Source organism: Chaetomium globosum, genomic scaffold (genome assembly GCF_000143365.1).
Source record: "Chaetomium globosum CBS 148.51 scaffold_1 genomic scaffold, whole genome shotgun sequence".
NCBI lineage: Eukaryota > Fungi > Ascomycota > Sordariomycetes > Sordariales > Chaetomiaceae > Chaetomium > Chaetomium globosum.
Window position 1 is genome coordinate 2,831,872 of NT_165976.1, and position 26,996 is coordinate 2,858,867.

At 56.1% G+C, this 26,996-nt stretch overlaps 7 protein-coding genes across 7 annotated transcripts; 5 read left to right on the forward strand and 2 right to left on the reverse strand.

Moving 5' to 3' along the window:
• Positions 1 to 1,648: 1,648 nt before the first annotated feature.
• Positions 1,649 to 2,354, forward strand: CHGG_00922 (uncharacterized protein; the record flags this gene model as incomplete). The annotated part of the gene is made up of 2 exons (XM_001220142.1): positions 1,649 to 1,911; positions 1,964 to 2,354. The coding sequence occupies 2 exons, from the start codon at positions 1,649 to 1,651 to the stop codon at positions 2,352 to 2,354; spliced, it is 654 nt and encodes a 217-aa protein (XP_001220143.1).
• Positions 2,355 to 3,100: 746 nt separating this feature from the next.
• CHGG_00923 (uncharacterized protein) lies at positions 3,101 to 3,888 on the forward strand (the record flags this gene model as incomplete). The annotated part of the gene is made up of 2 exons (XM_001220143.1): positions 3,101 to 3,371; positions 3,461 to 3,888. 2 exons carry the CDS (start codon positions 3,101 to 3,103, stop codon positions 3,886 to 3,888), a joined length of 699 nt encoding a protein of 232 aa, XP_001220144.1.
• A 5,569-nt stretch (positions 3,889 to 9,457) lies between these two features.
• Positions 9,458 to 13,741, forward strand: CHGG_00924 (uncharacterized protein; the record flags this gene model as incomplete). The annotated part of the gene is made up of 3 exons (XM_001220144.1): positions 9,458 to 9,697; positions 9,787 to 12,377; positions 12,439 to 13,741. 3 exons carry the CDS (start codon positions 9,458 to 9,460, stop codon positions 13,739 to 13,741), a joined length of 4,134 nt encoding a protein of 1,377 aa, XP_001220145.1.
• Positions 13,742 to 15,668: 1,927 nt separating this feature from the next.
• CHGG_00925 (uncharacterized protein) lies at positions 15,669 to 16,922 on the reverse strand (the record flags this gene model as incomplete). Its single annotated transcript, XM_001220145.1, has 1 exon — positions 15,669 to 16,922. The coding sequence occupies one exon, from the start codon at positions 16,920 to 16,922 to the stop codon at positions 15,669 to 15,671; it is 1,254 nt and encodes a 417-aa protein (XP_001220146.1).
• Positions 16,923 to 18,272: 1,350 nt separating this feature from the next.
• Positions 18,273 to 20,291, forward strand: CHGG_00926 (uncharacterized protein; the record flags this gene model as incomplete). The annotated part of the gene is made up of 2 exons (XM_001220146.1): positions 18,273 to 18,476; positions 18,762 to 20,291. The coding sequence occupies 2 exons, from the start codon at positions 18,273 to 18,275 to the stop codon at positions 20,289 to 20,291; spliced, it is 1,734 nt and encodes a 577-aa protein (XP_001220147.1).
• A 629-nt stretch (positions 20,292 to 20,920) lies between these two features.
• On the reverse strand, positions 20,921 to 22,209 carry CHGG_00927 (uncharacterized protein; the record flags this gene model as incomplete). The annotated part of the gene is made up of 5 exons (XM_001220147.1): positions 20,921 to 21,491; positions 21,567 to 21,816; positions 21,887 to 21,959; positions 22,024 to 22,132; positions 22,196 to 22,209. 5 exons carry the CDS (start codon positions 22,207 to 22,209, stop codon positions 20,921 to 20,923), a joined length of 1,017 nt encoding a protein of 338 aa, XP_001220148.1.
• A 981-nt stretch (positions 22,210 to 23,190) lies between these two features.
• Positions 23,191 to 25,758, forward strand: CHGG_00928 (uncharacterized protein; the record flags this gene model as incomplete). The annotated part of the gene is made up of 4 exons (XM_001220148.1): positions 23,191 to 24,593; positions 24,658 to 24,777; positions 24,870 to 25,193; positions 25,251 to 25,758. The coding sequence occupies 4 exons, from the start codon at positions 23,191 to 23,193 to the stop codon at positions 25,756 to 25,758; spliced, it is 2,355 nt and encodes a 784-aa protein (XP_001220149.1).
• Between the last annotated feature and the right edge of the window lie 1,238 nt (positions 25,759 to 26,996).

Here is a 26,996-nt window from a genome sequence, read left to right on the forward strand (position 1 = left end):
GGTTTGGAGATTGGGGTTGGTGGGTGGGAGAGTGTTGATAGCTGCCTGGTGTAGGGCTGTTTCTGAGAGTATGGAAGGTCTGTCTATTGTGATAGTAGAGATGGGCAGAGGGTTCTGGTGGGATGCGGAGAGGAGCGAGCGGGGTTATATGTAGGACAAAGAACAAGAGATGCTGGGTGCTGGGATGGTCTGCCCGCAACTCAGCTGCTTGGAAATCCAGACCCGCCGGATTCCCACCTCCGGGTGCCCTCGATCTCCGCGCAGATAGTCGATCGTCTGGTGATGATGGCAAGGCAACTGTTGGCGACTGGCAGGCGTCTGGGTCCCTGTTGATGTCCCTGCATCGACCTGGACCCGGAGAGGCGTAAATCATGATCACTTCGCCAATGGGAGTGCTCGGTATCTGCGTGGTCCATGCAAACTAACTACGCTCTTGGATGCAATGGGATGCGGGGATCGAGCTCTCTTTGGCCATGCCATGTCGTCGGTTTACTGCGGCCAGCACTTCTCCACGCGGTGACAACAAGACCCTGCTTCCTTACCAATTGCATCAATGATGGTTTTCTCCGGATCTTGCTGTGTAGGTAAGTTATGGGAGGAGCTCGGCAACGGGATCCCATCAGTGCTGCAGCTGAAAGAACCCACGCTGCCACGTTCCTGGAACTTTCATGGATAGTGTCTGAAGCTCCCTACTCGGCTCATCTCGACCTTCCAAGGAGGTAAGACGATGGGGGGGAAGGGAACGGTCGCCCCTATCATGCTCGAAAGTGAGAGCCTGGAAGTTAAGCTCCGATCTCCATTCTTCCTCTTCTTTTAGCGTCCATCGAGTTGAATAAAGAGGTCGCGTGAGACTGCCATGACAGTTTGTGACGTCATCTAGCACTTACAGACTTGGGCGATCTTCCGGGCAAATGAACCAGCATCCAGGGGGAATTAAACACATCAGAAGGGCTCTAGGTAATTATGGCCACCTCTCATACTCTGTATTAACGAGCTTCACCAAGCAGACGGTAGATGGCGTGCGGCGTGCGACCGATGCCAGGTTCAAAGTCGTGGCTGCTGCATCGTGTAGGACCTATTTAGGAAGGTGGGGAAACTCGTTGCTTGTGTAAATGCGCCTGGGCTCTCCAAAGTTGCTGCCCTGCTGCTGCCATTCCCTTTGACTCGACTCACCGTCTCCGTTCCAGGTTAGCGGTTGTTGTTCTCGTCAAGCCTATTGACGACTAGGTAACTGTGGTTATGGCGGGCTATTGTTTAGATCCCCTTCCTGAACACGACCTAATATATTCCAAAAGGATGGCTGCGAGGATGAAGTTTCAATACCAATCTTTGACTTTTATTTTCATGTTTGCTGCTATCCGTTTGCTCTCCTGTTCTCCAAGCTTAGCCAGGCAGCCAGCCTACACGCGTCGCACTTTCAACCCAACCATGTAGGTAGCCATTCAAAAACTTAAAGATTCGCTCAATTGCTGCTTCATCAAAACAACCAAACCACACTCGAACCGCAGAACCTAACAGGGGCCTACATTTGAACACACAGAAAGATGGCGAGAAAACATTTTATTATGCTGGGTGAGACAAACAACTGCCCGACCCAATCTTGCCCCTTGCACTTACTCCGTCACACGCAGAGAATAACCCAGAGGTAATGAACGCCCTGGCCAAGAAGATGGGACTCTCCGAGGACCTGACCTTTTACGATGTCTACTCTCTGGACGAGCCCGCCCTACTCGCCCACATCCCCCGTCCGGCGTACGCCTTGCTCGTCATCGTTCCCATGTTCCCACAGTGGAAGCAAGACCGCGAGGCAGAAGACGCGGCGCTCGGCGACCCGGCCAGCTACTACGACGGCGGTGCGGCCGGCAAGGGGGACGAGCCTGTCATCTGGTTCGAGCAGATCATTGGCGACGCGTGCGGCTCGTACGCCTTCCTGCACTGCGCCATCAACGGCGCCACCCGCAAGTTTATCCTCCCCGGGAAGCACCCTCGAGCAGCTGCGCAACGATGCCATTCCCTTGGCCCACCCAGAGCGGGCCCAACTGCTACATGATAGCGAGGAGTTTGAGGAGGCCCACAAGTCTGTGGTTGCCATGGGCAGTACGCGAGTCCCTACTCCAGGGGACCACGAACATTCCGGTCACTTTATCGCTTTCGTCAAGGCGAACGGTCATCTCTGGGAGCTGGAGGGTTGTCGGGGTGGGCCGCTGGACCGAGGCGAGCTCGGTGAAGACGAGGATGTCCTGAGCCCGAGGGCGCTAGACCTTGGTCTGAAGCGGATTATCAACCTCGGCGGAACTGCTGACGAACGGGACCTCCGCTTCAGCTGCATTGTTCTTGCCCCGAAGGAGGCTTGAGGCGCGCCGTTGATGGCAGAGGCTGGGGAGATAACGGGAGAGATATCGCCCTGAGAATTCCGTCGACTTACCGAGATCACCGGAGGCCGAGGCAAGCCGGACGCTTTGTCGGGGACGGGTTGTGGTCATTGGAATGGATGTGTGGAGGTTTTATCACACATCATCCTGAACTGGTATGGAACCGTCGTGGCTTGTTCGTTGAGTTCCCCGTGTCCCACTAGACAATTACTCCTGCCCACATCTTTAGCTAAGGGCACAACCGATTCGTTTTCGTTGTCTTATAACCGTAGCTGGATCGCCGAAGTGATGCCATCACCGGTATGTGGGACCCGCTCCGCGGTCTCGAGACAGTCTTCATAGGTAACTCACATTCCAGCTCCCCTGAATTGCAAAACGCCACCCGTGAGTCGGTTTTTTGGAGCGAGTGGAGACAAGTTACATGTCTATCAACCTCAGTCTTGGGTTCGTAGGTATGCAGTCGCGAGTGAGGGAGCACATCTCAATCTCGCTCGGACAAGACCGCCGAGAGTCGCCCCGGACATAGCAACACCCGGCGGACACAGCGGTAGGTGATAGCGAACCCTCGATCAAACTTTCGAGGCATCTAGCAAAGAGTCCAAGTATAAGTATTCGGCATCCCACCCCCGCTGAAACCAGATTTTGAGCGCCACCATCATCCACTACAATACCGAATCCTCTCAGAATCAAATATCTCTCTCCTCTTACAACCACACCACTCTTTCACCATGAAGGTCCAAGCTTTCGGAATCGTTTGCCTCCTCGGCAGCGCTCTTGCGGCCCCCTTCGAGCAGGCCCAGAACGCCCAGGAGGTCCAGTCCCATCAAATGGGCGCCGCCGCCGCCCCCGCTGCCTTCACCCTGGAGGACATTGACGCCAACAGCATGATGGCGGGCCACCACCAGATGCAGCGCCCCAACAACAACATGCCCACCGGCATTGACATGGACGCCTTCGAGCAGATGGTCGCCCAAGTCCAGAAGCAGGTCGCCGCCATCGGTAAGTCCCCCTTTTCCCTCCCCCCCCCCCCCCCCCCCAACCTCAAAAACAACCCCCCCCACTCACACCCGCCCCCTCCCCAAAAACAGAGCAACTCGTCCAAACCCAGGGCGCCGACCCCAAAGCGCTGCTCAACGCCCTCGTCACCCCCATGACCGAGCTCAACCAAACCCTCGCCATGGGCGTCAGCCGCCTCGCCCTCCCGGACCTGGGCGGCATCCTCGGCGGCGTCATCGGCGGCGGCGGCGCCGCTAAGAAGGCCAAGCCGCTCGGCCTGCTCAGCGAGCTGCTGCGGTCGGTTTCGAACCTGCTCGAGGGTCTGTTGACGAAGGGCCCGATTGGTAATCTGCTGAATGATTTGCTGGGTGGGATTTTGGGCGGTGTTACTGGTACGGTTGGCGGTGTGCTGGGTGGGGGTGCGGCGAGCCAGGTGCCGGATCTATTGGAGGGGATTCTGAACTCGGTTGGGACTGTTGCGGGTGGCGCCGTTGGTGGTGTGCCGGTTGCGCTGCCTTAGATTGGTGTGGTGGGCGCGCGGAGTGGAATGTGGGCTCTGGTTTTTGACGATCGGGGGTGAGAGATAGGGGTCGGGGGTGGTTGTGGTTTGGGAGATAATGCGGGTTATGGTTTTCTTTAAGGAGGATTTCTTTTGGATTGCTTGTTGCTTGGAGAGAGTTTGAGGGTAGTCGCAGGTACTAGTAGTGAAAGTTATACTTGAGGAGGACCGTCTGTTCTTGCATTGGCATGTGAGTTTTACGTGGGATGCCGCTCAGTTTGGCTACTAGAGGTACCGAAGCCTCCAAACACCAGCGGGAACTTCCAGTTACTTCCCTCCTCTCCAACTCTCTACCTACTACGGTTCTCCCAATTGTATGAAAGCCGTATCAACGCGAGAAGAGCCGTGGTCACCACCCCAGGACAACGCCGGCCAAGGCAGAGGCGAGTTTCATCCGAACTCATCCCAACCGCACAGGCACATTCTGCTCCTCGTACCTTCCGGCACTATATATACAAGTTCCCGCACGCACACTGTCACCGCCTCCTCTCAATTGAAGTCAAACATCGGTTTGGCTCGGCGGTATTGGGAGGAGGACCGGTTGGACACCAATCGAAAGAGGACCGATTCGACCCCCCCTCGCGGCGTAAAGCCCTGTTTTCGGAGTTTTCGTAACTACCAACCTTCATTCGACCGGCGAATGGAGCTTGGTGGTGAGCTTTTTGGACTTCTCTTTAATTTTCTTTTTCTCTTCTTTTTTTTTTTTGCTTCACTCGGTCGTGAGTTGCAAAGAGGCAGGTGTTGTTTCGCAACCCAAAAATAATAGAACATTTACCATGTTAACTAGCACATCTCGCTTTCCTATTTCCGCTCTAACTTATAACGGACCAACAATCACCAAGTACCGAAGCCAAGCTGAGTTTACCAACCTCCACATTGGTTCTGGGAAACAGGAGATAGCAGGCTAGTGCTTTCGGATGAGCTAGGTTTAGATTTCTTATCTTGAATCCTTCATGCAGTTTCTCGCATTTGACCTTGAATAGGATGAATGCACACTGATGAATAGAGAATACGCGTCTTCCTTTACAATGCCGACGAGAGCAAAGATGACAAGGAAGCCGCTGAGGAAGACTATGAACTCGGACACCGAGAGTTTTGACTAGGATACTCTAGGACATGGTAACCTTGAACACGCAGTATGTTAACATTGCTGTTTGTAGCTCGAAGATTCGTTGCGATGTTGTTCCCAGTTTTGATATCATCATCGAGTTCAGGAAGAACGGGATTGGCGGAGGCCATTGTTTACATCCCCTGAATTAGTGGATCCACAATCCCATCGTCAACAGCGAGAATCCCTCGAGAAAGAAACTAGAATCGTTAAGAGTATGAGTATTCAGTATTGATTTTAAGCAAAAGAACCAATATCCCTTTGCTACTAGTGGAAATTCCTCTCTCGTAGATTTTTGAGTGATGGTCAGAATCAACACTTGCGCCAGGATCATCGCGATCTTCAGCCTTACAAGTGGATTGCCGAGGCTCTTAATCCAATTAAAAAGGGAAAGTGACATTCTCGCTTGGACGAAACTCCAAATGGCCAATCGGAGTTGTTAAAGTCTGCACGAGTCTCTGGTTTGAGATCAGGGGTTAGGTTGTCACTGATCTAACGGGTCCGTACGGTTCAACACTGAGTTGAGTTGCTTGGGGATAAATAACGAGTCAGCAGATCCACTGCCTCTTACAAATTAACTATCGCCCTGCTTAGTTGTTTTGTTTGAGTGTCACTATGCTAGTCAATATTCTGGCGGCATAACTATCTCGTTGAGCAAGAGGCAAGAATGAGATGAGACAATTGAAAATCCTATGATGCTTTGTCTTAGTAGCTGTCTCTGCAGATAGCGATCGACAACTCGATGATGTCAACAAAGCCTAGTATATCGTTCGACAGCCGCAAAACCCGATCAACGCGTCACAACTGGCAGGAGAATATGGAGTGCGCCTGTAACTTGTACGCATGCGACTGGCCTTTGGTTGATAGTCGGGATGCGCCGGGAAAACATAAAGCGGTGGATTTACCCGACAACTTCTTGTCCAGGGGAAGTAAACAAGGCGGAACTACGCGATGGCTCTGGGGACTTTGCTTCCGGTTGCTTTGCACCATTCCAACCTCGAATGATGACAGGGTGCCTCTCGACTCTTGATGTCGGCCAACGCGCTTGAGGTATTCGTCAATGCCGCAAAGTCCTTGCTAAGGTACGAAGGAGTTGGCTATGACATTGCGCGCGTTATAACCGGGCAGACTTTTCTCGTGGCGTTGGACGGAGATACCTGAGCCCAAAGTGGCGTCGTGACCGACTGAGACATTCGGAACATATGTAGTTATGTATTTCGTCTCTTTTCTTCTGGCCCTTCCGTTCAGTGGTTCGACACGCCACCGCCACTTGTCTCAGCTTCCCGCTCTTCGACCCCAACTCAGGGCAGAGCGGAGGCGGTGAGGCTGCACGACAGACGGCTCGATGCCGTGATGGTGATACACAGCAAGTGAAGTGATGCAGTCCCGACCCGAGACCTGTGTGAGGAGACTGGTGCACGCGTTGCGTATACGTAAGCTCTGTGCAGAGGCGGCGGACCTCCCCACACTGTGCCGGAGACCCGAGTTGGATTGGGTGGCGTCCTCACACATGGGCAAAAGAAGGCGAGACCAATATATGGCACGGAAAGGTGCCTATTGGAGCAGGGCTTAGGAGGGTGGGCGCGTTAGCCGGCGTTTCCTAGTTCCCGTGTTTTGGCGATGGCGCCGGTGAAACTAACGGTCTTGAAGGTTAGCAACTGTACACAACCAGAGAAGAGACTGACGAACTCTTGCTAGTTAAGCTAGCGCTCGTGGGGACAGGACGCTGCGCCTGACACGGGGACTCCCCTGACACGCTTGCTTGAAAGGCTAGCAGTGATCTTCTTGCTGCCGTTGTTGACCTTGGTCCAAGCCAAATGCGGCGCCTGCCAGCACATCGCCGACATCGCGCAGCAGCTTCGCGTCTGGGAGCGAGCGAAGCTGCCCGGCGACGCTGGTTAGCTCGCTACCTCTCCACGCTGCAACGCCGTGACGCCGGCTCCCACGCCCATCACAGAACGGAGGCGCGCGCTTTGATGGTACCCGCCGTCTATTTTCCTTCGGGCACCAAGGCAGACCAGCTCATTGTAGCGGCGTTTCAAAAGCCGCGCCGCTGGCCACACTTGTTGGCTAGTTCGGCGAGCTACTGTAGGTACGGAAGACAGATGGTGGATTGAGTCGTGATTCTCTTTCGAGAAGATCCCTAGCCTGAACTCGGCTAGAATATCCGTTTCCGTGCCGGCATTCCGAACCCGTTCGCCGAGCCCCAAGCCCGTGTTGTCGGATTTGACTTCTTGTTTGATCTGCGTCCAAACTGCGGGTGCCATCTCTTGTTTCCATCACGATTGCAATCTGTATGTACGGAGGACTGTATGCACTGCAAGACAGATCTGTAAGTTTTACGTCTTCCCCCGCATTGAAAAGTCATCGACAAGCGTCGAGAAAAGCCGCATTCGGTGTGGCAGAGCTGTGCGGTTGCCACGTCGCCATGAGCAAAAAAAAAAAAACACTTCAGCCGTTTCCCCCTCTGTTTACCTGCCTTGTGGCTGCCATGCCACGAGAGGTGGAGCGTGATGCACGAGCCCAAGCTCAGCTCGACTAGCATCTTGACTTGGCATTGGGTCCGTTGATGGAAAGGGAAAGGGCCGTCTCTCCGCGGAAACGGGCCTCGCGGCATCTGGTGTTTTTTCTCTCCACGTTTGCTGACCGACCGACGAGATGCCCTGTCTGTCCTTAGCTCGTTTTGAAGGAGATCTTTTTGACTCTCGGGACTGGATGGCAGGGGTTTTTGAAGGTTTAGGGGATTTTCTGAGACTTTTTCTTGGAGTATTGCGGCCCGCGCAGCCTGAGATGGTGCAGATGGTGCAGATGGTGCAGATGTTCGCGTTAAAAGGCAGCGAGTGGCGTTCAAGGCTGGCGAACGATAGCTGGGTGCCCTGAGGCGCCGTGTTGCTTCTGCGACGATAGCCTAACCCCTGGCGGCCAGCGATTTTTTAGCGCATCCTCCAACGCAAGGAACACCCATACTCACCGCCCGAGAACCCCCCCCACCTCGAGCCCCCCGTGCTGCCGGCGTGGCCGCTGTTCCACCAACCCCGCCCCGCCCCGAGCCCCCAATTCCGATCCCAAATCGCGTGTTCGTCCCGATCCCAGGATTCCATTCTCGGTTCTTTCTAAGCGGATAACCACCTACCACTGGCAACTCGCGAGCCCGCATATTCCCGTCCCGGTCTTTTTCTCTGCTGCATGCATCCCCAAGCCACATTGCTACCCCGGTCCTTGTGTGCATGTCAGGTCGTGTACTTTGTATGTATGTGCGTGCACTTTTTAGGTAGGTAGTGTAGTTTACCACAATCTGCAGAAACCAGCACTCGGACTCTCAGGCCCCAATGGCGCCCATTCGCTCAGGGGTTTCCAAGGTTGTGAGGTTGTTGGTGGGTGGTCACTCTGTAACACCCAGACGGTCTCTCCGTAATCAACCCAACCCGTCTTGGGGATCGACGACATCGACTGCCTACAAGGGACGTGCGAGGAAAGGGATCGCGCTAGCGCCCGCACTGCCGCACACCGATGCGCCAAAGGACTGGCCCTCGTCGTCTGGTTCAAAATTTCCATCACAGCAAAAGCTCGACTGCGCGCTGTCCACCTGCCAAGCCAGCAAGGTGCGAAGGCGCGACCGCCAAAGATCTCCACCGGAGCACGCGGCGAGTCATCAAAGCTGAACAAAACTCGGCAGGGGTGAAGGGGGGACATTCGGTCGCTCTTGACTTTCTTTCTTGACTTCCAGGTTTCTTAGATTCGATCACTAACCCGCTGCCTGCACCGACCTCTAATAACCTTCGTGTTGCCTGCACGCCCGCCCTGATCCCAAACCCGTCGTCCCCACGTTTCTTTCGTTGATCCCGAGGCCCTTCGTTCCAGCTTCCCTTTCTTGCGCCAGTTCTCCCTCGACCATCAGGGATTTTCCTGTCTTTTGTTCTTCATGCTCTGCACACCGGCGTCATCATCGACCCGTTCATAATTCTTATTTTATTATTAGTTCGCCAAGGAAGGAACCTGTTCCAGATATTTGTACCGAGCAAGTGTGTGGACCAACCTAAACCACCCCAGCATCCAGTGTCCAGCGTCGCAGTCACGGAGGGGAAAATTCCCTGATTGCTTGGTTGCTTGATTGCCTGCTTGCCAACAGTGCAATCCTCCCGCCCGGTTGAAGCGGCAGGAACCAGCAGCAGAGCTCACACCCAAGCAGCACATCAACATCCCTGTCATCGTTCCGCTGGAGCTGGACCTGCTGTGCTGACGCTCGCGCGGCTCCCAATCTGCGCCGCCGTGCGCCCAACCGGGCCACCTCTTTGGTTACCGGCTGCCGACAGCGCGAACGAACCAGCGAACCAGTGAGGACCACGACCGACCCCGACGGCAGCTGTACATAGTATTGTGCAAGAGCCTCGTTTGGGCTTCGATTGCGGGTTGTGCCATGAGATGAGTGGTCCAGGTGCTGCGGCGGCCTCATGGGCTGTCGAGTCCAGATCATCATTGCCCTTTCATGTTTCGCACTCTTCGCCGGATCTGTTAGCTGCTCATGGCTCCGCCGACCGTGCCCTGCCCAAACCCCCGCCTTCTTCCCGCCTTGATACCGCCCCGGTCGATCGCTCCCCCGGTTTCAAGAGCCTGCCACCACTCCCACGCCTGGCTTCTTTTGACATCCCTTCTTTCGACCTGGTAGGCGAGTTCGAGAAGACCTTCAGTTTTCACCACCGCCACCACCAACCATCCCCCACCCACCACGACAAAAAACCACGACTATCAAGAATCTCTCCCCCCGGCCCGCCACGGCGATAGATAGGGCACCCCAGATCGGGTACGAAAACGACAACGCAATCGTGGATAGGACCACTGCCGGTGGGACGGTGGTGGACGGCCACGTTCGCAACAGGAGCAAATCAATGGTCGACCGGCCCATCTCGTGGCTTCCCGGCTCAAAATCGGCCCCGAACGTCCGTACCACCCATGAGCATCAGGAGCACCGACCCAAGAGGCTGGCCAAGCAGAATGTAGCCGGCCCAACGGTGAGCACAACGGCGGTGAAGTCCCCGGAAAGATCCCGGCCCGTTGAGTCGTTTGCCGACTTTGCGAAACGGTCTTGGATATCCAAGTCAAGATCTCCCTCTCCGCCCGGCAGGCTCGAGAAACTGCGAGGTACCGGCCGCGCCTTCTCCGCTGAGACACCCGGCACGAAGACGACACAGGGCACGCAGACGGGAGCTGACGCCGCGGGTGCTGCTGGGACACCGACCGGCAAGAGGAGCGCCTTCAACCGCGCTAGTCTTTATCTGACGAGGTTGAAACAGAAGCCTCAAAACGTCTTCTCTAGAAACTCGACTTCCGTTGCCCTCAAGACTTCCCTCGCGAAGAGCGAATCATCGAGCGACTCCGAGTGCAGTACCCCCCCAGTATCAACTCCGAACAGCCGCCCGAGCTCTCCAACCGTTCCGAAGAATGCTTCTTACAACAGCATCAACTCGGCCACATCTTCCCAGCGAAGCCCCTCCGTCGACTCCGAATTGGATACCGACACAGCGACGGCGAGCAGCGCCTCTGAAAACACCTCGCAGTCCACCGTCGACACGACTGTAACGATGCCGCACCCCACGTCGCGAGACCCGCTCTGGGCGACCTACCGGACCCTCGACGTCGAATTCTCCAAGTTCGCCGGAAAGGGCTCGACAGCCGGGCGGATGAGCGTAGTCCGGTCCATTCTGGTACCGTTCCTACGGAGCACGGCATACCACCCGTCCAATTCGAACCGATCCATCTTGACGGCCGAGGATGTCGACCGCAGAGCGACCATCTTGAACAAGTGGTGGAATGGTCTTTTGGCTATGCTGATCGGCACAAACTCGAGGCTACCGGCTGGCCTCGGTCAGGGCATTGCCTCTCTCGGCATTCACTTTCCAGTTCTGCAGCCCGTGGCCGGCGTGGACCGGCCTATTCTGTTGGAAGCGACCACCATGATCATGATGCGCCCCGAGTGGAGGGCGTGTACGAGCCAATTCCAACCCCTGGTCGAGCGCTGCTCCCGGGAGAAGGTCCGGCGTAGGTCAGGAACCCAGTCGACCGTGACGACCGATCCAGATTCGCTCCTTGCCGAGTCGGCTGAGCACAACGTGCGCACCATGTTTGTCACCAACCTCACCACCCAGATGGCGCTGGTCGTCGAGAAGCTGTCACTGCGGCACGCTCCCCTCAGCCTGGTCAACTGGTGTGGCAAGGCCTGTGCCTATGCCTTCTTTTTCGTACCGGGCATCTCCGACGTGCTTGTCCGGCTCTGGGGTTTGAAAGCAGATCTGTTGCGCAGGGTGGCGGATGAATTCGATCTGCCGAGGAGAAGCAAGGGCGAGAGCGACGACATTGTAGCCCTGTTTCCATCACACATGCATGACCTGGGCTGGTCGTCGGTCAAGTCGCTTGGGGACAAGCTGCGGGTGGCTGCGAAGCTCCCGCTGCTGCTTGCTAAGATCCACTGGCACGGCCCCTGGGTATCGAGGTGGCGAGGCGGGGATACGGACCTGGTATTTATCTTTTGCAAGTACTTTTACGCTCTTGCCATGGATTTCATGCCGGAGGGACTCCCGCTGGTCGAAAAGGCACGAGCTCCGGCCTTCGTGCTGGTTCATGCTCAGCTGTTGTCCATTTTGGACAGCACCATTCACCGCCAGGCCTCCCTCGATGCCCTGCTCGGGCCACCGCTCTCTGACACCCTGCACGGTGCCGACGCCTCGCTGACGGCGCCCCAACTCCCGAGCAATCTACTCAAAGGGATGGATGAGAATCGGCTGGTCGTCCTGCTCAAGGACATGCTGGCCGATGACTCGTTCAGCGAGGCCCCGGAGATCAAGCATACGTTCGCAGAGGCTTTTGTTGCAATCGCAAAGGCCGCCACCAAGCGGACGCCGCGTTTCGAACACGCGTCTTGTTTCATGCTGTGTGATTTCCTTGAGGAAACACTGCTCGCACTTGACGCGTTCCAAACCACGGTGAACACGAGTTTCGCGACGTCTCCGGCCCCGACGAATTCGCGGTCTGATTATTTCGGGCCGCCCAGCCCTACCAAAGCGGTCAACTACATCGACTGGCCTTTCTGGTTTGACGTTGGCAAGATGATCATGGATTGTAACAACACCATGTCGGAGATCCGCATTCTGTCTTTCATCTTCGCGATTTGGGATGCTATCGTCGCGGACCCTGCCCGCAAGGAAGCCGTCTGCCTGGACTGGTTGCTGTCCGAGGAGGTCTTTTCAAAGTTCTTCAACCACTGGTGCCCAATGGTTCGTGCCTATTACATGCGCTTGCTTTGCTGGCGCATCTGCAGGGACTCGGGCAGCTCCAACGAGGTTGACGTGTAAGCAGACGCCCTTTTATCACTTATCCGGATGTTTTTATGCTGACGAGGGGTAAAACAGAAAAATCTTCCTCGTTGTGTCTCAGCGGCTGAAGACGGTTTGGTCGCATTATCTCTGGCTGAAGCAAGACGCTGAGGCCAAGGGACGTGTGCATCCGTCGACGGCCCCCACGTATCCGGCACCGGGTAAGCGATTTTTGATCATCCGGACCGAGGTTCAACCGCCTCAACAGCCCTTGCGCCTGGGATTCGACTCTTCGAGTGCTTTTCCGTCGCTGGACTCCCCGTTTGACCGTTATGCCCCCATCACGAGCAATGGCGACGGTGACGGTGCGTCGGCCAACGGTAAGGCGGAGAACATGTCGTTCAAGAAGAGGTGGTCGCTTCTCGGCAAGGTGCTTCCATTCGGTGCGTCTCAGGATAGCCCGACGACAGATACGCCGAAGCGCACCTGGGAGGAAGAATTGGAGCAGGCCCGCCGGGACACGGCTGCGTCCCGGCTAGCAGGCCGCGGGAGGAAATTGAATCCACCCCAGTCGCTAGGCCCGCCGACTCCGCCGAAGCAAGGATCCTCGGCTGCCGTCACGTCCTCGTCCGAGTCGTACTCGTCAACCGGATCCGCCCCAACCTTCGATGCTCCGACATTCGTCTTCCGCTTCACCCTGACCTGGCAGACGGGCCCTAACGGTGCGCCCATGCCATGCCCGCCCAGCCGCGACCGCGTCATCACCCGGCCTCGGTTGCCCGCGCCCGCGCAGGCCCGAGTCAGCATTCGCTCGGGGGGCCCTGGCGGAGGCGATCCGAACCATGGGGCCGCGGTCTTCCGCAGCGAGAGCCCACCTCCCATCGCCGCCGGTCTTCCACCCGTGACGCGGAGGGTCAGCGGGCTCTTGCAGACGGGATTGATTAGCGAGGCCCGGAACGCCAGGCCTCTTAGCATGGTGGACGATGGATTCCGCACCCGGTCGCTCACGAGGGACACCGAGAAGCGGCTGTCGTTGAGCATTAACATCACGCCTCTTCGCATGTTTGATGACGAGAAGGGCGGCGAGGAGAGGTCAGAGATTCAGTCTTCGGCCAGGACATCCAGTTTCACGGGTTATGAATTGGATCGCGGCCGTTTCGACTTGGGCGGCGGCAGCACCGGATATGTCCCGCCCCCGGCCGTCTGCGCTGAACGGCCAACCGGCGTGTTTTCTTCGGGTGCCGTTTATGCCGGGCGGGCACTCGCGGAATGGAGCTTGGTGGTCAACGAGTGCAACAGCTTTGTCGACCGCCGGCGCGACGAGGGCATCCTGGGCTTGAGCGACGTCGAGGTGCCGACACTGAGTGTCGATGGCCTCGGTATGCGCGCGCGTGGCTAGCCCAGCGGCGGAGAGGCGTATGTCTTTCCTACCGGGTTCGATTCACATTCCACGCCAACTTCGGCCGGGGAATCTGGAATGGACGTTTGAAAACAGTCTATGCCGCAATCCACTCACCACCCACCACCCACCACCTGTTGTACACGGGTTTCATATGTCGAACCTTCGATTCACCGCACACGACACGGATGAATTGGATGGGAGACAACATCTTTTTCCATCTTTCACATCTGCATCTACATCTACAGCGATTTTACTCATTCCTTCAGCATGGCTGGACTGCATTTTTACACAACATTGGGACGACCAAAAGGTCATAACTACATTCACATCATCACACGTATATAACCGCCATTTTGCCATTTTTGCACACATCAAGGCGTTCAATGCATGGTCCGGTTTCGCCACAGGGTTGGCTTGGGGGTTTTGGGGGGAACTTCTTAGAATGGAAAGGTTTTGGTTCGGGATACTTTTACCTTGGGCAATGACAATACTTAATGAGTTGTTGATTGGTTTCCGGGCTTTCTACTTCTACCTGTTTGTCTGGTACGGCCTGGGCTTTTCTGTTTTCATTTTCAAAAGGAAAGATGGGAGGCGCATCCCTGGCGGGGCTTTCGACTCTGCCTTGTTGTTTTCAAGTCCGTTCTTGTGGGGGTTATACCCAGTAGCAGTTAATTGGAAAGAAACCGGTGTTTTCCCTTTTCGAAAAAGGAGGAACGGAAGGGTTAGCTTGATGGACAGCAGAATCACTCGGCGAGAGCCGTTGGGAAGTGTCACATTATTTCCCTCCCTCACGTGCCTGTTGACAATGGGAATGGTGATTGTCTTGGGGGATTTTCATGGCTTGTTGATCTGCCCTTGATCGTGCCATGCCATGCCAATTGTGTCAGCGCTAGCCCTGCCTTGGACTGCAACCACCATCGCGTGATGGGCTTTTGTCGGGGTTCGTTACGCACTGAGTAACCAAGTCAAACTATTGCCAGTCCGGCCATGTCTCAAATCTGGCTCGGATCGTCAGGAGCCCCGGCTTTTCGTTGTGGCACATGCCCGGTCATTGTGCTTGACGTCCGACAATAAAAGTCAATCAATCTGAAAACGGCAAAGTTGCTGCAAGGGGAACGTCATAAAAGAAGAAAAGGCAGGTCGCATCCATCCATCGGGGCATGGGCACGGTCACGGTCACGCACAGGTAAAAGCACGCAAGGCACCAAGGCCGCTGTTCCTACCGCATCGGGAAGGTGGAGACGCGAAATGGTGCGAGGCGTGAGCGTGTCGGCCGCCCGGCCGCCTTGCCGTTTTCGGCGGGGCCCGGAGGTCCCGGGAGAGCCGGGCCGGCTGGGATGGTGCGTCCGGGCTTGGGACTTGCTTTACTAGCTAACTGCACTAGTTATTGCGGGTTTTGTTCCTCTTGGGTTGGGAGCGTGACGAATACGGAACGCTGGTTTTTAGTCCTTCTACTTTGTTCGAGAGCCGTCTCGTGCTCTTGCCTGTCGGGAGCTGTTGTGTCAGGTGGTTGATGGGGTTTGGAGACTGGGGAGAGTTGGGTATAGTGGCACGGGCAACATTTCAACGGGACTTGTATCAGAAAGAGTAACGTTTTGCTCATGACTCTTCTATGTATTTTCATGAAAGAATCGTGGGCATGAATTGAGCTATGTACCACCCAAGCCCGTCCGTCGTCATAGATGTCGTAGCGAGCCATAAAGTTCTCTATGTTCCCATTGTGGGCCTCCATCACAGGACCCCTTATGTATGCATAATGCGAGGATGCAAAGATGCGGCGTAGAGCCTTTCTAGCCGGGGCCCAAACCAAACATAAAAAGGAAAAAAGAGCGCCATGCCGTCTATCGCTGGCGGGTAATGACCTCGCCATAGCAAAATATAAAGGTAAAGGAAAGAAAACGCCGCATAACCTTTTCTCTACCGCTTAATGCCCATTGGACCCGTTAACGCCATTCCCATTCTGAGTCTCAGCGACGGCGCGCTCCAAGGCCTGGAGCACGTCCTTCTTGAGGTCCTCGGCATCCTCAACACCGCAGCTCATGCGGACGAGGTCGTCGAAGACGCCGACCGCCTCGCGCTGGTCGCGCGGGATGCCAGCGTGGGTCATGCTGCTAGGCACCTCGCACAGCGACTCGACGCCGCCCAGGGACTCGGCGAGCGTGAAGATCTTGGTCAGCTGGCAGAAGCGCTCGGCCGCCGCGTGCCCGCCACGGATGCGGAACGAGAGCATGCCGCCGCCCATGGCGTTGCGGTGCTGCTTCTTGGCGATGGCCCGGTGCGGGTGCGAGTCGAGTCCCGGGTAGTTGACCGCGATAACGTGCGGGCTGGCCTCGAGCGCGTGCGCGACCGCCGTGGCGTTGGTGGTGGCCTCGCGCGCCCGCAGGTGCAGTGTCTTGGCGCCGCGATGCGCCAGCCACGAGTCGAACGCCGACGGGACGGCGCCCAGGGCGTTCTGGAGGAACGACAACCGCTTGTGCAGGTCGTCGCTGTTGAAGGCGGCCACGCCCATGACCACGTCGCTGTGCCCGTTGATGTACTTGGTCACACTGTGCATCACGATGTCGGCGCCGTGATCCAGCGGGTTCTGAATGTAGGGGCTTAGGAAGGTGTTGTCTACCACCACCATGATGCCATGTTCGTGCGCCTGGGTCACGACAGCGCGAATGTCGACGAGGCGCAGGGTCGGGTTGCTCGGGGTCTCGATCCACACCAGCTTGGTCGACTCGGTGATGTGGTCTCGGATGTCGACCTCGATCTCGGGCGTAAAAGTGACCTTCACACCGTGGGCCTTGGCGACCTGGGTGAAGTAACGGTGGGTGCCGCCGTAGACGTCCGAAACAGAGATGACGTGCGAGCCGGCAGCCAGGGACTGCAGAATAACGGTGGTCGCAGCGCTACCGGAGGAGAAAGCGAGGGCATACTTGGCATGCTCGAGGGCAGCCACCATGTTCTCGAAGTTGTTCCGGTTGGGGTTGCTGCTGCGGCTGTATTCGAACTCACCCACAGGCTTGCCGACGGCCGATTGGGCAAACGTGGTCGACAAAGAGATGGACTCGATCACGGCGCCCGTCGCGGGGTCGTGCGGCGACCCCGCATGCACGGCGAGCGTGCCGAAGCCATGAACCGGCGACGGGGCGCGCGGCGGCGTTGTGATGGGTTGATCGGTATGAGCCGTCATGGCTCAGACGTGGGTTATCCGTAAAGGGTATGCGTGTGCGACAAGGTCTCAGTGACCGCGACGTCTCTGTTTGGTCAATTGCTGGATCGTGGGCGTCTTTGCGGCGCTGGGGAACGTGGGAAACGTGGGGGTCTGGATCACAGAAATATTTTATAGGGCCGTGGAGGGGTTGTGTGATTTCGCCCGGGTATGGTGCAATGCAATGCCGCAATTCGTTGACGCCTTCTCTCTCGCTTTCTCGTTTTAATTTTTTTTCCTTTGTCCCCGCTCTTCCATAACGGCGCGCCCTTGCGTGTTAAATATGCTTCTCGCGCCCCTTCGTTGTGGATTCGGTTCATGAATGCCGAGTCCACTCCGGCTCGGCTGCCCCCCTGGTTCGAAAGACTTCGGATGGCGAGTGCTGTTGGCTGATTGCTCAGCCGGATTTCAAATCGGCGACGAAAATGTCGGCTCTGCAAAGAAGCAGCGCCGCCGGGTGTGTCAGGCGCAGAATCACAGGTAACTATTACCTACTTTGATACATTCCAACTGGGCAGATTCCGTCATGCCGGACTTGGCACCTTACCGTCTTTTTCGGAAGAGCGTCGCTAAGTCCCATCTAGGAAGCTGAGCGTAAAGCCCTGCGACACCGGTCCGGAAGCCATGTGTCTCCCACAGCAGGTGGAAAATCGCCGATACAGCGCGGGGACGTCAGAGTCGGGTGTAATCACAGGCGGATGCCAACCGAGGTGGAACTGGAGAGCCGCAACAAGCCGCGCGGGCACGAAGTCCACTACAGTGCCACAGACCATCCCAGCCACCACACGGATCTGGAGGCCAATGATCTGAATTCGAGAACGGGCTCGAAGCCGAGCAGCGTCGCATTCCGAGACACCGGGTTTTGCGGGGTGGAAGGGCTGACAAACTCGGTCTTGGGCCTAAAAATAGGGAATATCATGAATGACGGGCAGTCCGACGGAGGGACTCTGTCGTTTTTTAACGAAGCATCTGGATACAAGATAAGTAAACAACAACGTAGGTTTTTGTGCAAGGCAGAATTCAATCGCAGAAGGGCAGCCGCAGATTGCTTCGGCCCTCAACGACAAGGTCGCACATTCCCTTCGTTGACCGTTAAGAGGGTTCGTTTTGTGTCAGGTACGAGCAGGAGTGGTAGTTCGGACTCCACAACGGGATGGGAAACACTCGGCCCGTTCTTCAATTAACGGCTGCCGATGCTTTGCATAACACCCCATCCATCAGATGAACCCCTTCTCGACGGAGAAAAAAACCGTTCGAACTCTCCCGTAGCAGCAAACATGTGAAGCGCCCGGGCCCTCAACCCCCCAATTTCAGACCCCTGCCATTCCCACGATGTCCTTGCCCACTCTGGTGACCCACCGCAAAAGGGCATCCCCGCCATTGGCTGCCTCGTCTGGTAACGCCTGTGGCTGTGTCGTCACCACCGAAAACCGCCAATCAGCAGTGACATTCTGTCCCGTTCACGACCACAACTTCTCTTCTCCCTTGCTCCCGGTAGCGTCGAGGTCGGTGACAATCAATTGGGCCTCTTCTATCGTGTGTCTTAGTATGGAAAGAAGCGAGCCGCGAGTGCCGGCACAGAAGGCCGCAGAGTAACAGAGGAGGAGCAAAAGAAGCCAACCACAGAGTACCAAACGCTCTCGACACTCTCGATTCCTCAGCCGCTAGCAGATCACTAGCAGCGATAGCATGCCACCGCGCCGCTCTCACAAAAAGTCCCGGTCCGGCTGCCGGCGGTGCAAGTCGCGCAAGATCAAGGTGATTTGATACGGGGGCATAGCCCAGCAGTTTGACTCAAGCGACTGACAATGTGTGCAACAGTGCGACGAGATCCATCCGCGATGCGGCAACTGCGTGAAACATGGCGTCCCGTGCGACTTTGAACATCCCGAGGTCCTGGCCGAGCTCCGGACCGCTGCTGCCACGGAATCGCCGTCGACGCCTGCCTCGACCGTAAATTTCGGATCCCCGATCTCTCGATATGCATCCGTTATACCCGGAGCTTCCGCCGTTGCTACGCCGTTATGCCGAGCTCCGTCGACCCCGGCCGTTTCCCAAACCACGCCGCCGGGCCACCGGTTGCTCGAGCTAAGACTAATGCACCAATACACGGCCATGACATGCAAGACATTCACATTCACCGCGCCGGTGACGGAAGATATTTGGAAGATTACGGTGCCGAACCTCGCCTTCTCTGGCTCCCAACATCTGGCGGACGCCATACTCGCTGTTGCTGCGCTCCACCTCCGAAGTATGGTGCCGAACGACAAGGAATTGGTACGCGCATCGCACGCTTATATGGCGGCCTCGCTTGCCGAATACAGCGCGGCACTTACGAAAGGTATCGACCACAACAACGCTGAGTCCCTATTCCTAACCTCAGCCCTCATCGCGTTTCAGTCTACGGCTACTAGGGTGTTTATGAAGGATGAGGTTATGGTCGGTGCGGGGGACGACGCTAACTCCAGCGCCAGCCGGCAGCGAAACCAGCCGTCCGGGTGCTATTCTATCCCTTTCTCGTGGTTTCACTCCTTCCAGGGGGTCAAGGCGATCACAGCTGCCTCGTGGCAGTACCTTCGTGTAAGCCCGGTAGTAACGCAAGTCATCAACTCCCAAGCTGTCCTCCAACTTGATTTCACCGCTGGACCCAAAACCTTTTTTGGGCATTTACTCGATGGTATGGACGAGGAACTCGCTGCTATGGGCGATACCTCCTCGACAACGCCCCACGCCACACCCCAAACTGCCCCGACATCGCCTACCTCCCACAATTACCAGCCGCCAAACACACCCTCGGCGGCGGCCGAACTTGTCAACTCAACGCGACAAGCATACCAACACGCCGTGGCCGTCCTTAACTGGGCACATAAGATCCCGCACAAGGGCGCACCGCTCGCCTTCCCGGCCACCGTCTCCCGGCGCTTTATCGAACTCCTTGAAGAGCGGCGGCCCCGCGCGCTCGCCATCCTCGCCTGCTTCTTCGCCCTGCTCAAATCGATGGACTCAATCTGGTGGCTGCAGGGCATGGCACGGCGCGAGGTCCTGGGCGTGGTCTCGTTGTTCAACAGCGACTTCTTCGGGGCTGACGCTTACCGCACCTGGTGGCCGCATCTCGAGTGGGCGATGCGCATCGCCCTGTACGAACATCCCAGTGGCGAAAACAACAGCGAGCCAATACCGGCCGACATCTGGGGCGCGGATTGGTACGCCGAGGAGCGCGTGCTAGAGGAAGGGCTGGACCACCACGGCGGCTATGTCAGGCATATTGAGCTGCTGAGCCAGATGAACAGTGCCATGCAGAGCATCCCCGCCGTGCCGGAGTTTGTGCCGGTTATGGGGAATCAGGGGTGACAGCGGGGAAGGGACAGGGACGAGAGAGTAATGAGGAGCGGTTATTCAGAGCCCCCAGCTGGGTCCTCTCTCATCGCCTGCTTGTTCAGCAGCTTCTATCCCGGCGTTTTAAGACTCGGCATAGCGCCAAAGTCAAACGCAGATGAGGGAGTGCGGACCACAGCCGCGACGATACAGACGGAAAGAGGCGGGCGGGGATGCAACGCCGGTCGTGGCCAAGCGCCCGGGCCTACGCAGAAGGTTGAGTCCGGTTCGAAGGGGATCCCCGTCAGTCAAGGAGAGTTCGAAGCCCCACAGAGGGTATTTAGGTTTAGGTAGCACGGTGGTTATATTATCCCACCGCTAGAGGCGGCATCGACCCGTCGGGGGGCTAACCGTTTGGAGATACGGCTGCGAGAGCAACAGACGCAAGCAAAGGTTGAGGTGTACATACGGTATATTATACCCATATATAAAAAACCACAAACAATAAATGACGCCGTTTTCCATCCACGACCTGCTTGGATCAGGGCCCCCCATCCAAAACGCCTGCCTGCCCGCCCCCAGAGCAAACAAAAAAAAGCATAGTATCACCATCACTACTACTACTACCACCCCCACCACCACCACACCAACCCCCCTCATTCAATCTACGCAGCGACTTTCCTCTTCCGCCTCGGCTGCTGCTCCTCCACGACCGTGGCCTCCTCGTCCGCGGCCGGCCCCTCGTCGTCAAGGAGGTGGGGGTCCCGCTCGCGCTTGAGGCCCTTCATCTTGCGAGTCTGCAGCTCGCTGAGGTCGAGCTTGCCCGTGTGGATGCGGCCGATCTTGTCGCCCATGATGTCGGTGGAGACGTTCTTCTTGGTGCGCTCCTCGCCGGTGCGGGCGCGCCGCATGGCCTCCTTGAGCAGCGCGTCGTCGGGCTCCTGGCTGCGGCCCAGCCGGAAGTCCATGCGCGGGCCGTGCTCCTCCAACTCGACGCGGGGGAGCTTCTGGCCCGACCGCTGCGTCCGCACCGTGTACACGCGCAGCCGGAGGACTGGCTTGGCGGCGATGTCGCTGTCGCTGTTGTTGTTGTCCGCGGCGGTGGTGGGCTCGTCAGCGGTGACGACGACGCAGTACCGCAGCCCTTCGACGTCAATCTTGTCCGAGACCTCGCCGCGGAAGAAGTCGGTGAGCATGGACTTGGCCATGGTGAAGGCGTTGGGGACGGGGGATTCACTGTGGGGGTCGGCGCGTGTTAGTGTGCCGACGCGGGTTGCGAAAAGGGAGGGAAAGGGGTGAGAAGGGGCGTACAAGGCTGTCCCGGCAAACACCATCAGCGGCCGCGTGCCGACGGGCACCTTCTCGGTCTTGAACTGGGCTATGCTCCGGAAGGTCTCGCCGTCAAGATAGAACTCGAGCATGTCGAAGATCTTGTAATCGAAGGTGCGGGTGAAGGTGATGCTGTGCGGGCGCTTCTTGCTGCTGCTGCCGAACAGGAGCAGGCTGCAGTCGTTCTTTTCCGAGAAGAAGGCTAACGAGCTGGCATCTTCAAAGGGGTGGACTATGATAAAGAGGAATCGTCAGCGACTCGTTTCCTTGGTTGATCGGTCGATTGGAGTGGCGGCGCATACTGGGATTCTTCTTCTGAAAGCGCTTGGCGTTGTCCTGCCTCAATGCATACAGGTCGGCGAGGGCATCTTGGATCTGTGAGGCTCGGGGGTTAGCACACTAACCACTTCTGATATCAAAACGGTATATGGCGACCTACAATTTGGCTGCAGGAAGTGCCGCGAAGGAAGAGGGCCGACTTGGGGTTCTCGACGGCCTTGGGCGCCCGCTTCTCGAGAGCCCGCTTGGAGCGAGCATTCCGGGGTTTTCTGTTTAGGTTGAGGTTAGAATTTGGGTGTGGTGGTTTTAATGTGGATAAAAACAAGACTTACATTTGGCGCAGCATCTTTGCGGAAAATGTGACAATGAGGATTGACAATTGGCGGTTTCCAACGCGACAAGACGGACAATATAACCAAGTAACTCGGTATCGTCGATGGGATGCGCAGTGCCACGCAAGAAAATCAGGACGGAACGTTATCGATAAGAAAAGCTAATGTGGGGCAGCCCACGAAGCCCCCACCCATCCTGGTGTTCTTCCAACTCGCTCACCAGCCACAACCACAGCCTCCACTCACCCGACAACGAAGTCAACATCAAACGATATATTAAAAAAAGAAATTACAAAGATACTGCTTGCAAAGTGTATCTCTCAATAGGAAACTATATTCATACTCGCAGTCTGCAACATTGCGATGTTGGAGCCAGGATGTCCTCTTTGTTTACTTTGTAGCGCCACCCCCTTTCCCCTTTTCCCATTTTCCCCTTCCCCCTTTCCCCCTTCTCTCTACTTTTAGAAAACATCAAGCTCTAAGGGCATGGGCATACACAAAGTGACTTGATTAGATTATAAAACTTACGCCAACCATTCATCACTGCAGGATTGGAGAAAGCCCGACTATGAATGTGTAAATAAGGTGTCGACAGCAACACAAATCAAATTCCTTACGGTGGTGAGGGCTTCACCTCGGCAGCAGTAGTACAAACCTAGGTACCTACCTAGGTAAGGGTGCGCTTGTGACTGTGTGTTTGCCGGTGGTACATGCCATACACAGCTGCAGGAATGGCAGCCGTAGTACCAGCAATTGGGGAAGCCACGGCTGCGATCCTACCCATCTAGGTATCTTGGATTCCTTGCCCAGACTTCTCCCTGCAAAATGAGCCCTACAACCCATCTTTGTTACTTAGAGGCGAGTCTGAAGCAAGCCCGCAGCCGTCTTCATCTAGGATTTTCAGCATCATTTCTCTCTCTCCTTATCTCGGCATTCGTTCCCTCGCTCGACTCCCATCCACATCACAAGTCAGCCCTCCATCAGATCTTTTCAGAATGGAGAGGTCCAAGGATCAAGTTGGTGAGACGTCTGGACTCAGCTCCGAGAGTACTCGCAAGTCGCAAATTGCCGCGCTGGTGGAGGCTCACAAAAAGCTGGTCGATGAGGCTCCAATCGAAACAGATTATGAGCTCCTAGAGGGGACGGCCATGATGCTCAAAGCGATTCAGACCAGATTTATAGCTAAAGTTGTCCCCAATAGCTCTGACAACCAGCAAGCCCCTCCTAAGACAGACATCGGCACTGCTTTTCAAGAACTCGCGGCGAAGTTCGGCCAGTTGCAAAACATGGTCAGGTCCAGTGCCACTGTTCTGGGAATGAAAGGGGATCTTCTCATTTTTGCGGCGAAGATGCTTCGGGGGGCCGCCACGACGCTCGGAGAAATGCAGGACCAGATGGCCTCGAGTGCCGAGGTTACGTCAAGCACGAGGGAAATTCCCAGTTCCGCGGCTGGGACTGTCGCGGCCCAACGCGAAGCCAACGCAGCCACTGCTCTGATGGTGCTGCAGTATCTTTGCGAAAACTCCCTCGTGCCTACCGAAGAGGTCCTCAAAATTGCCGAAGACCAATCTGAAACCAGCACAGACCCTCCTCCGAGGAGGTTACAGCGTATTGATGAAGACCCCCTCGAGGATGCCGAAGCCCAACCCGGAAGTACCTCAATCAATCCCCCGACGGAGTTGCAGCATGCTGACGACAACGCCCCAGAAGCTACTGAGCCCCAACTGGGAATGGCAGCGGAAAATAGGTCGGGCAAGCTCGCGCTGTCAAAAAAAGACAAGCAAAGAGAGAAGAATAAGCACAAAAAAGAGAGGAGGAAAGCAAGGAAGGCCGAAGAGGAGATTCCCCCTGCTATGGATATCACCGCCACGAAGACCACGGCCACAGAGATCACCGCCAGCTCATTGGCTCTGTTGCCCAGAAGCAGTAACCCCAACTATGAGGCCGAGGTCCGGGGCCGCCCGGATGACTTAAACTCCTGGGTGGCGGCGGACCTTGCGCGATGCAAACATTTGGGTGATCTGAGCAAGCTGTGTATTGTGTGCAACAAGAAGGCAGAGAAATACTGTCCTCGCTGCAACAAGTCTGCTTCGTACTGCTCAAGGGAGTGCCAAGTTCTCGACTTCCCCATCCACACGAAGGTCTGCTCTGACTTCGGTGGCCCTGTGGCTGACGACAAAAGACCGAGTCCCCAGCATCACCGTGTGCTCTTTTTCCCGGCCTTCAGAACCAAGCCCGAGATCTGCTGGGCGGCTTACCGCGGGATATCTCAGGACCAGGGGTGGATCGAGATTGAGCACGAGGATATCACGCAGTTTTACAACCTGATTGGAGCCCAAATTCCAGAGAGGGGCGATGGCCAAAAGTTTGCCGAGTACGCACAGGTCCTCGAGGGACGGTTAGTTTATGCGCCACTCGAGTCAACAGTTGAAGAAGATACAGGGCACTAATATCAAACGTAGGCCTATCGGGCACTTGTTTGTGGCGACGACCTTCGTTGCCTCCAAGAGCGCAGACGACATCAAGGACCCCAGAGTCCTGAACCAAAGTATCAACGCGCTGACCAAGCCTGGCTATTTGCGGTGCGTACTTTTTTTTCCGAAGAAAGAATCCCTTTCTTGCTTGTCTGAACGCCGTTTAAGGTAGCTGACACTTGATGCCTCCCTCATGCCAGCCCCTGGTTTGGTCCTGTAATGATTACCGCCGACGACAACTCTTGCTTCCCGGGTACACCGGCCCATCTCCTGGTCAAGGACATCACCCCGCGCGATTTCCACAGCATTACCCGATTCCTCGAGCGTTGCGATGGCTTTTGCATTACCAATCCCAAGCTCTACTTTGGCAAGACCATCAGTGGATTATTGATCCACAATCCATCCGACGGAACCACCAACGTGATGGGCGTGGGGAACGACTTCCACCAGGCCGTCGTCCCTCTTGCGCCCTTGGATTATCCTGATATCCCTGTTGCATTAGCCTTTTACCTGGGCCTCAGCTGGTATGTGCGATGCACGGTACTGCCTAGCCCGAGGCAAAACTGACAGGTCTCTGATAGGTACATCCGGCCGTGTTTACAGACGAGGGACGGGCTTGATAAATCGGGGGAGTGGAACAGTGGGAAGTTACGTTATGTGAGCTACGTCTTCGGTCAGAGGAAAGAAGGCGCTCACGAAGGCGGTGACCAATCCAACACGAACCCCCTCCGACCCGAACCTGCCTTGGGTCGCGTGGGCTTTCCTCCGACCGTCATTCTCCTCCACGGGTCTGGCAACCCGGTCGAGCCGATGCACCTGTCCGCTTTCAACGACTTCTTTGATTCGGTTTTCAAGGGGAAAAATGAAGCCTCGAGAGACAGCTTTTACAAGTTTTGGGCCCAGTACAAGCGAGCCCAGGGCTCTCGGTTCGCGAGCGTGCCGTCGCCTTACAAGTGGGAGACAGATACGGTTGATAGACTGGGCGTCGACAACCCGGACCTCCTCAGGAACTTTGTCAGGAATAGGATTGGGGATATCTGGCCTCGAATTGAAGCGGATCAGGGGTTTTCGAAGTTGCCAGGTGTTTAGCGAAGATGAGAAGGGTGACGAGCTATGGAATGGTTAAGCGTGATCTCGGTAGTTAGGCACGCAGCCTAGGGCTAGTATTATTCCGACTATGATATTGAGATAGTTTAGCGGCTCCGCTAACATCTCCGTATGAGATGTTAGGTAGCGAAGTAACAAAAACTTTAGGTTGCCTTGACAGCATTATGGATCAAGACGAAGAGTGCACTAATTGTGTCCTCTGGATCGTAAACTACCTTATCACTCATTGATTCATACTGACTATACTACATCAAACTTTTCCGTGAATTCTATACCATAGGCCGCGCCTTTATCCAGCCAGAGGGGGGTGGTTCCTTTTCCCTGTACGTACCAAACTCCGTTTCATACCCAACTTGAGACTCCAAAGCAATGGGTAGCCCGAGTCGCCATGCAATGATTCATCACAGAATAAACAAACCACACAAAGAAAAGCAACAAACCTCATACACCTCAAGCCCCTTTCATTGCCTGTCCACCTGGCCCCTCGGCAAAGGCGGGATCCAACACACGGCAGCGTACACCACCAAATGCACCACCCCGATCACCCAAAACCCCTTTGCATACCCGGTCCCCCCCTCCATAAACCGAAACACCACCGCGAACAACACCCCCCCAAGATTCCCCGCCGCCCCCGTCAGCCCCGCTAGCACCCCGTTCGCCCGCGGATGCACATGCGGCAGCAGGCTGAAATTCGCCCCGTTCCCAGCCTCCAACAACACCGCCACCGCCGTCACCAGCCCAAACACCACCCCCTCCCCGCCCCCATCTGACGAATGCATAAAGTCAACAACCACCATGTTAACGCCGGCCCTCAACGAACACCCCATGAGACACTTGGCTGCCTCTCAACGCCGTAGTGTTGTAATTCATTAGGCATCAGGTAGATGTGGAAGTCATCTCAATTTCCTATGATGAACTTGAAATGCCAGAGTTGTCTGACCCTGGTCGTCTTGCGCATGATAATTGCCATGGGAAACACTTGGGTGAAGAAGCTGTTCTATACTGTGTTATGTAGACTCAAATGTGGAAGAAACTTCACTCAGGTATTGGTTTATTATCATCAAATGATTCTCCATAACCCCCCCTTGGGCAAATAAGGAGGGTTTAAGCTTGACGACGTCACATCACGCTCATATATGTGCAAGAAACTGATCGGAAATCCCTCCTGGAGGTCATTGCAGAATTGATGAGAGCCTGTGATGTTTGGGATATGGGAAGAC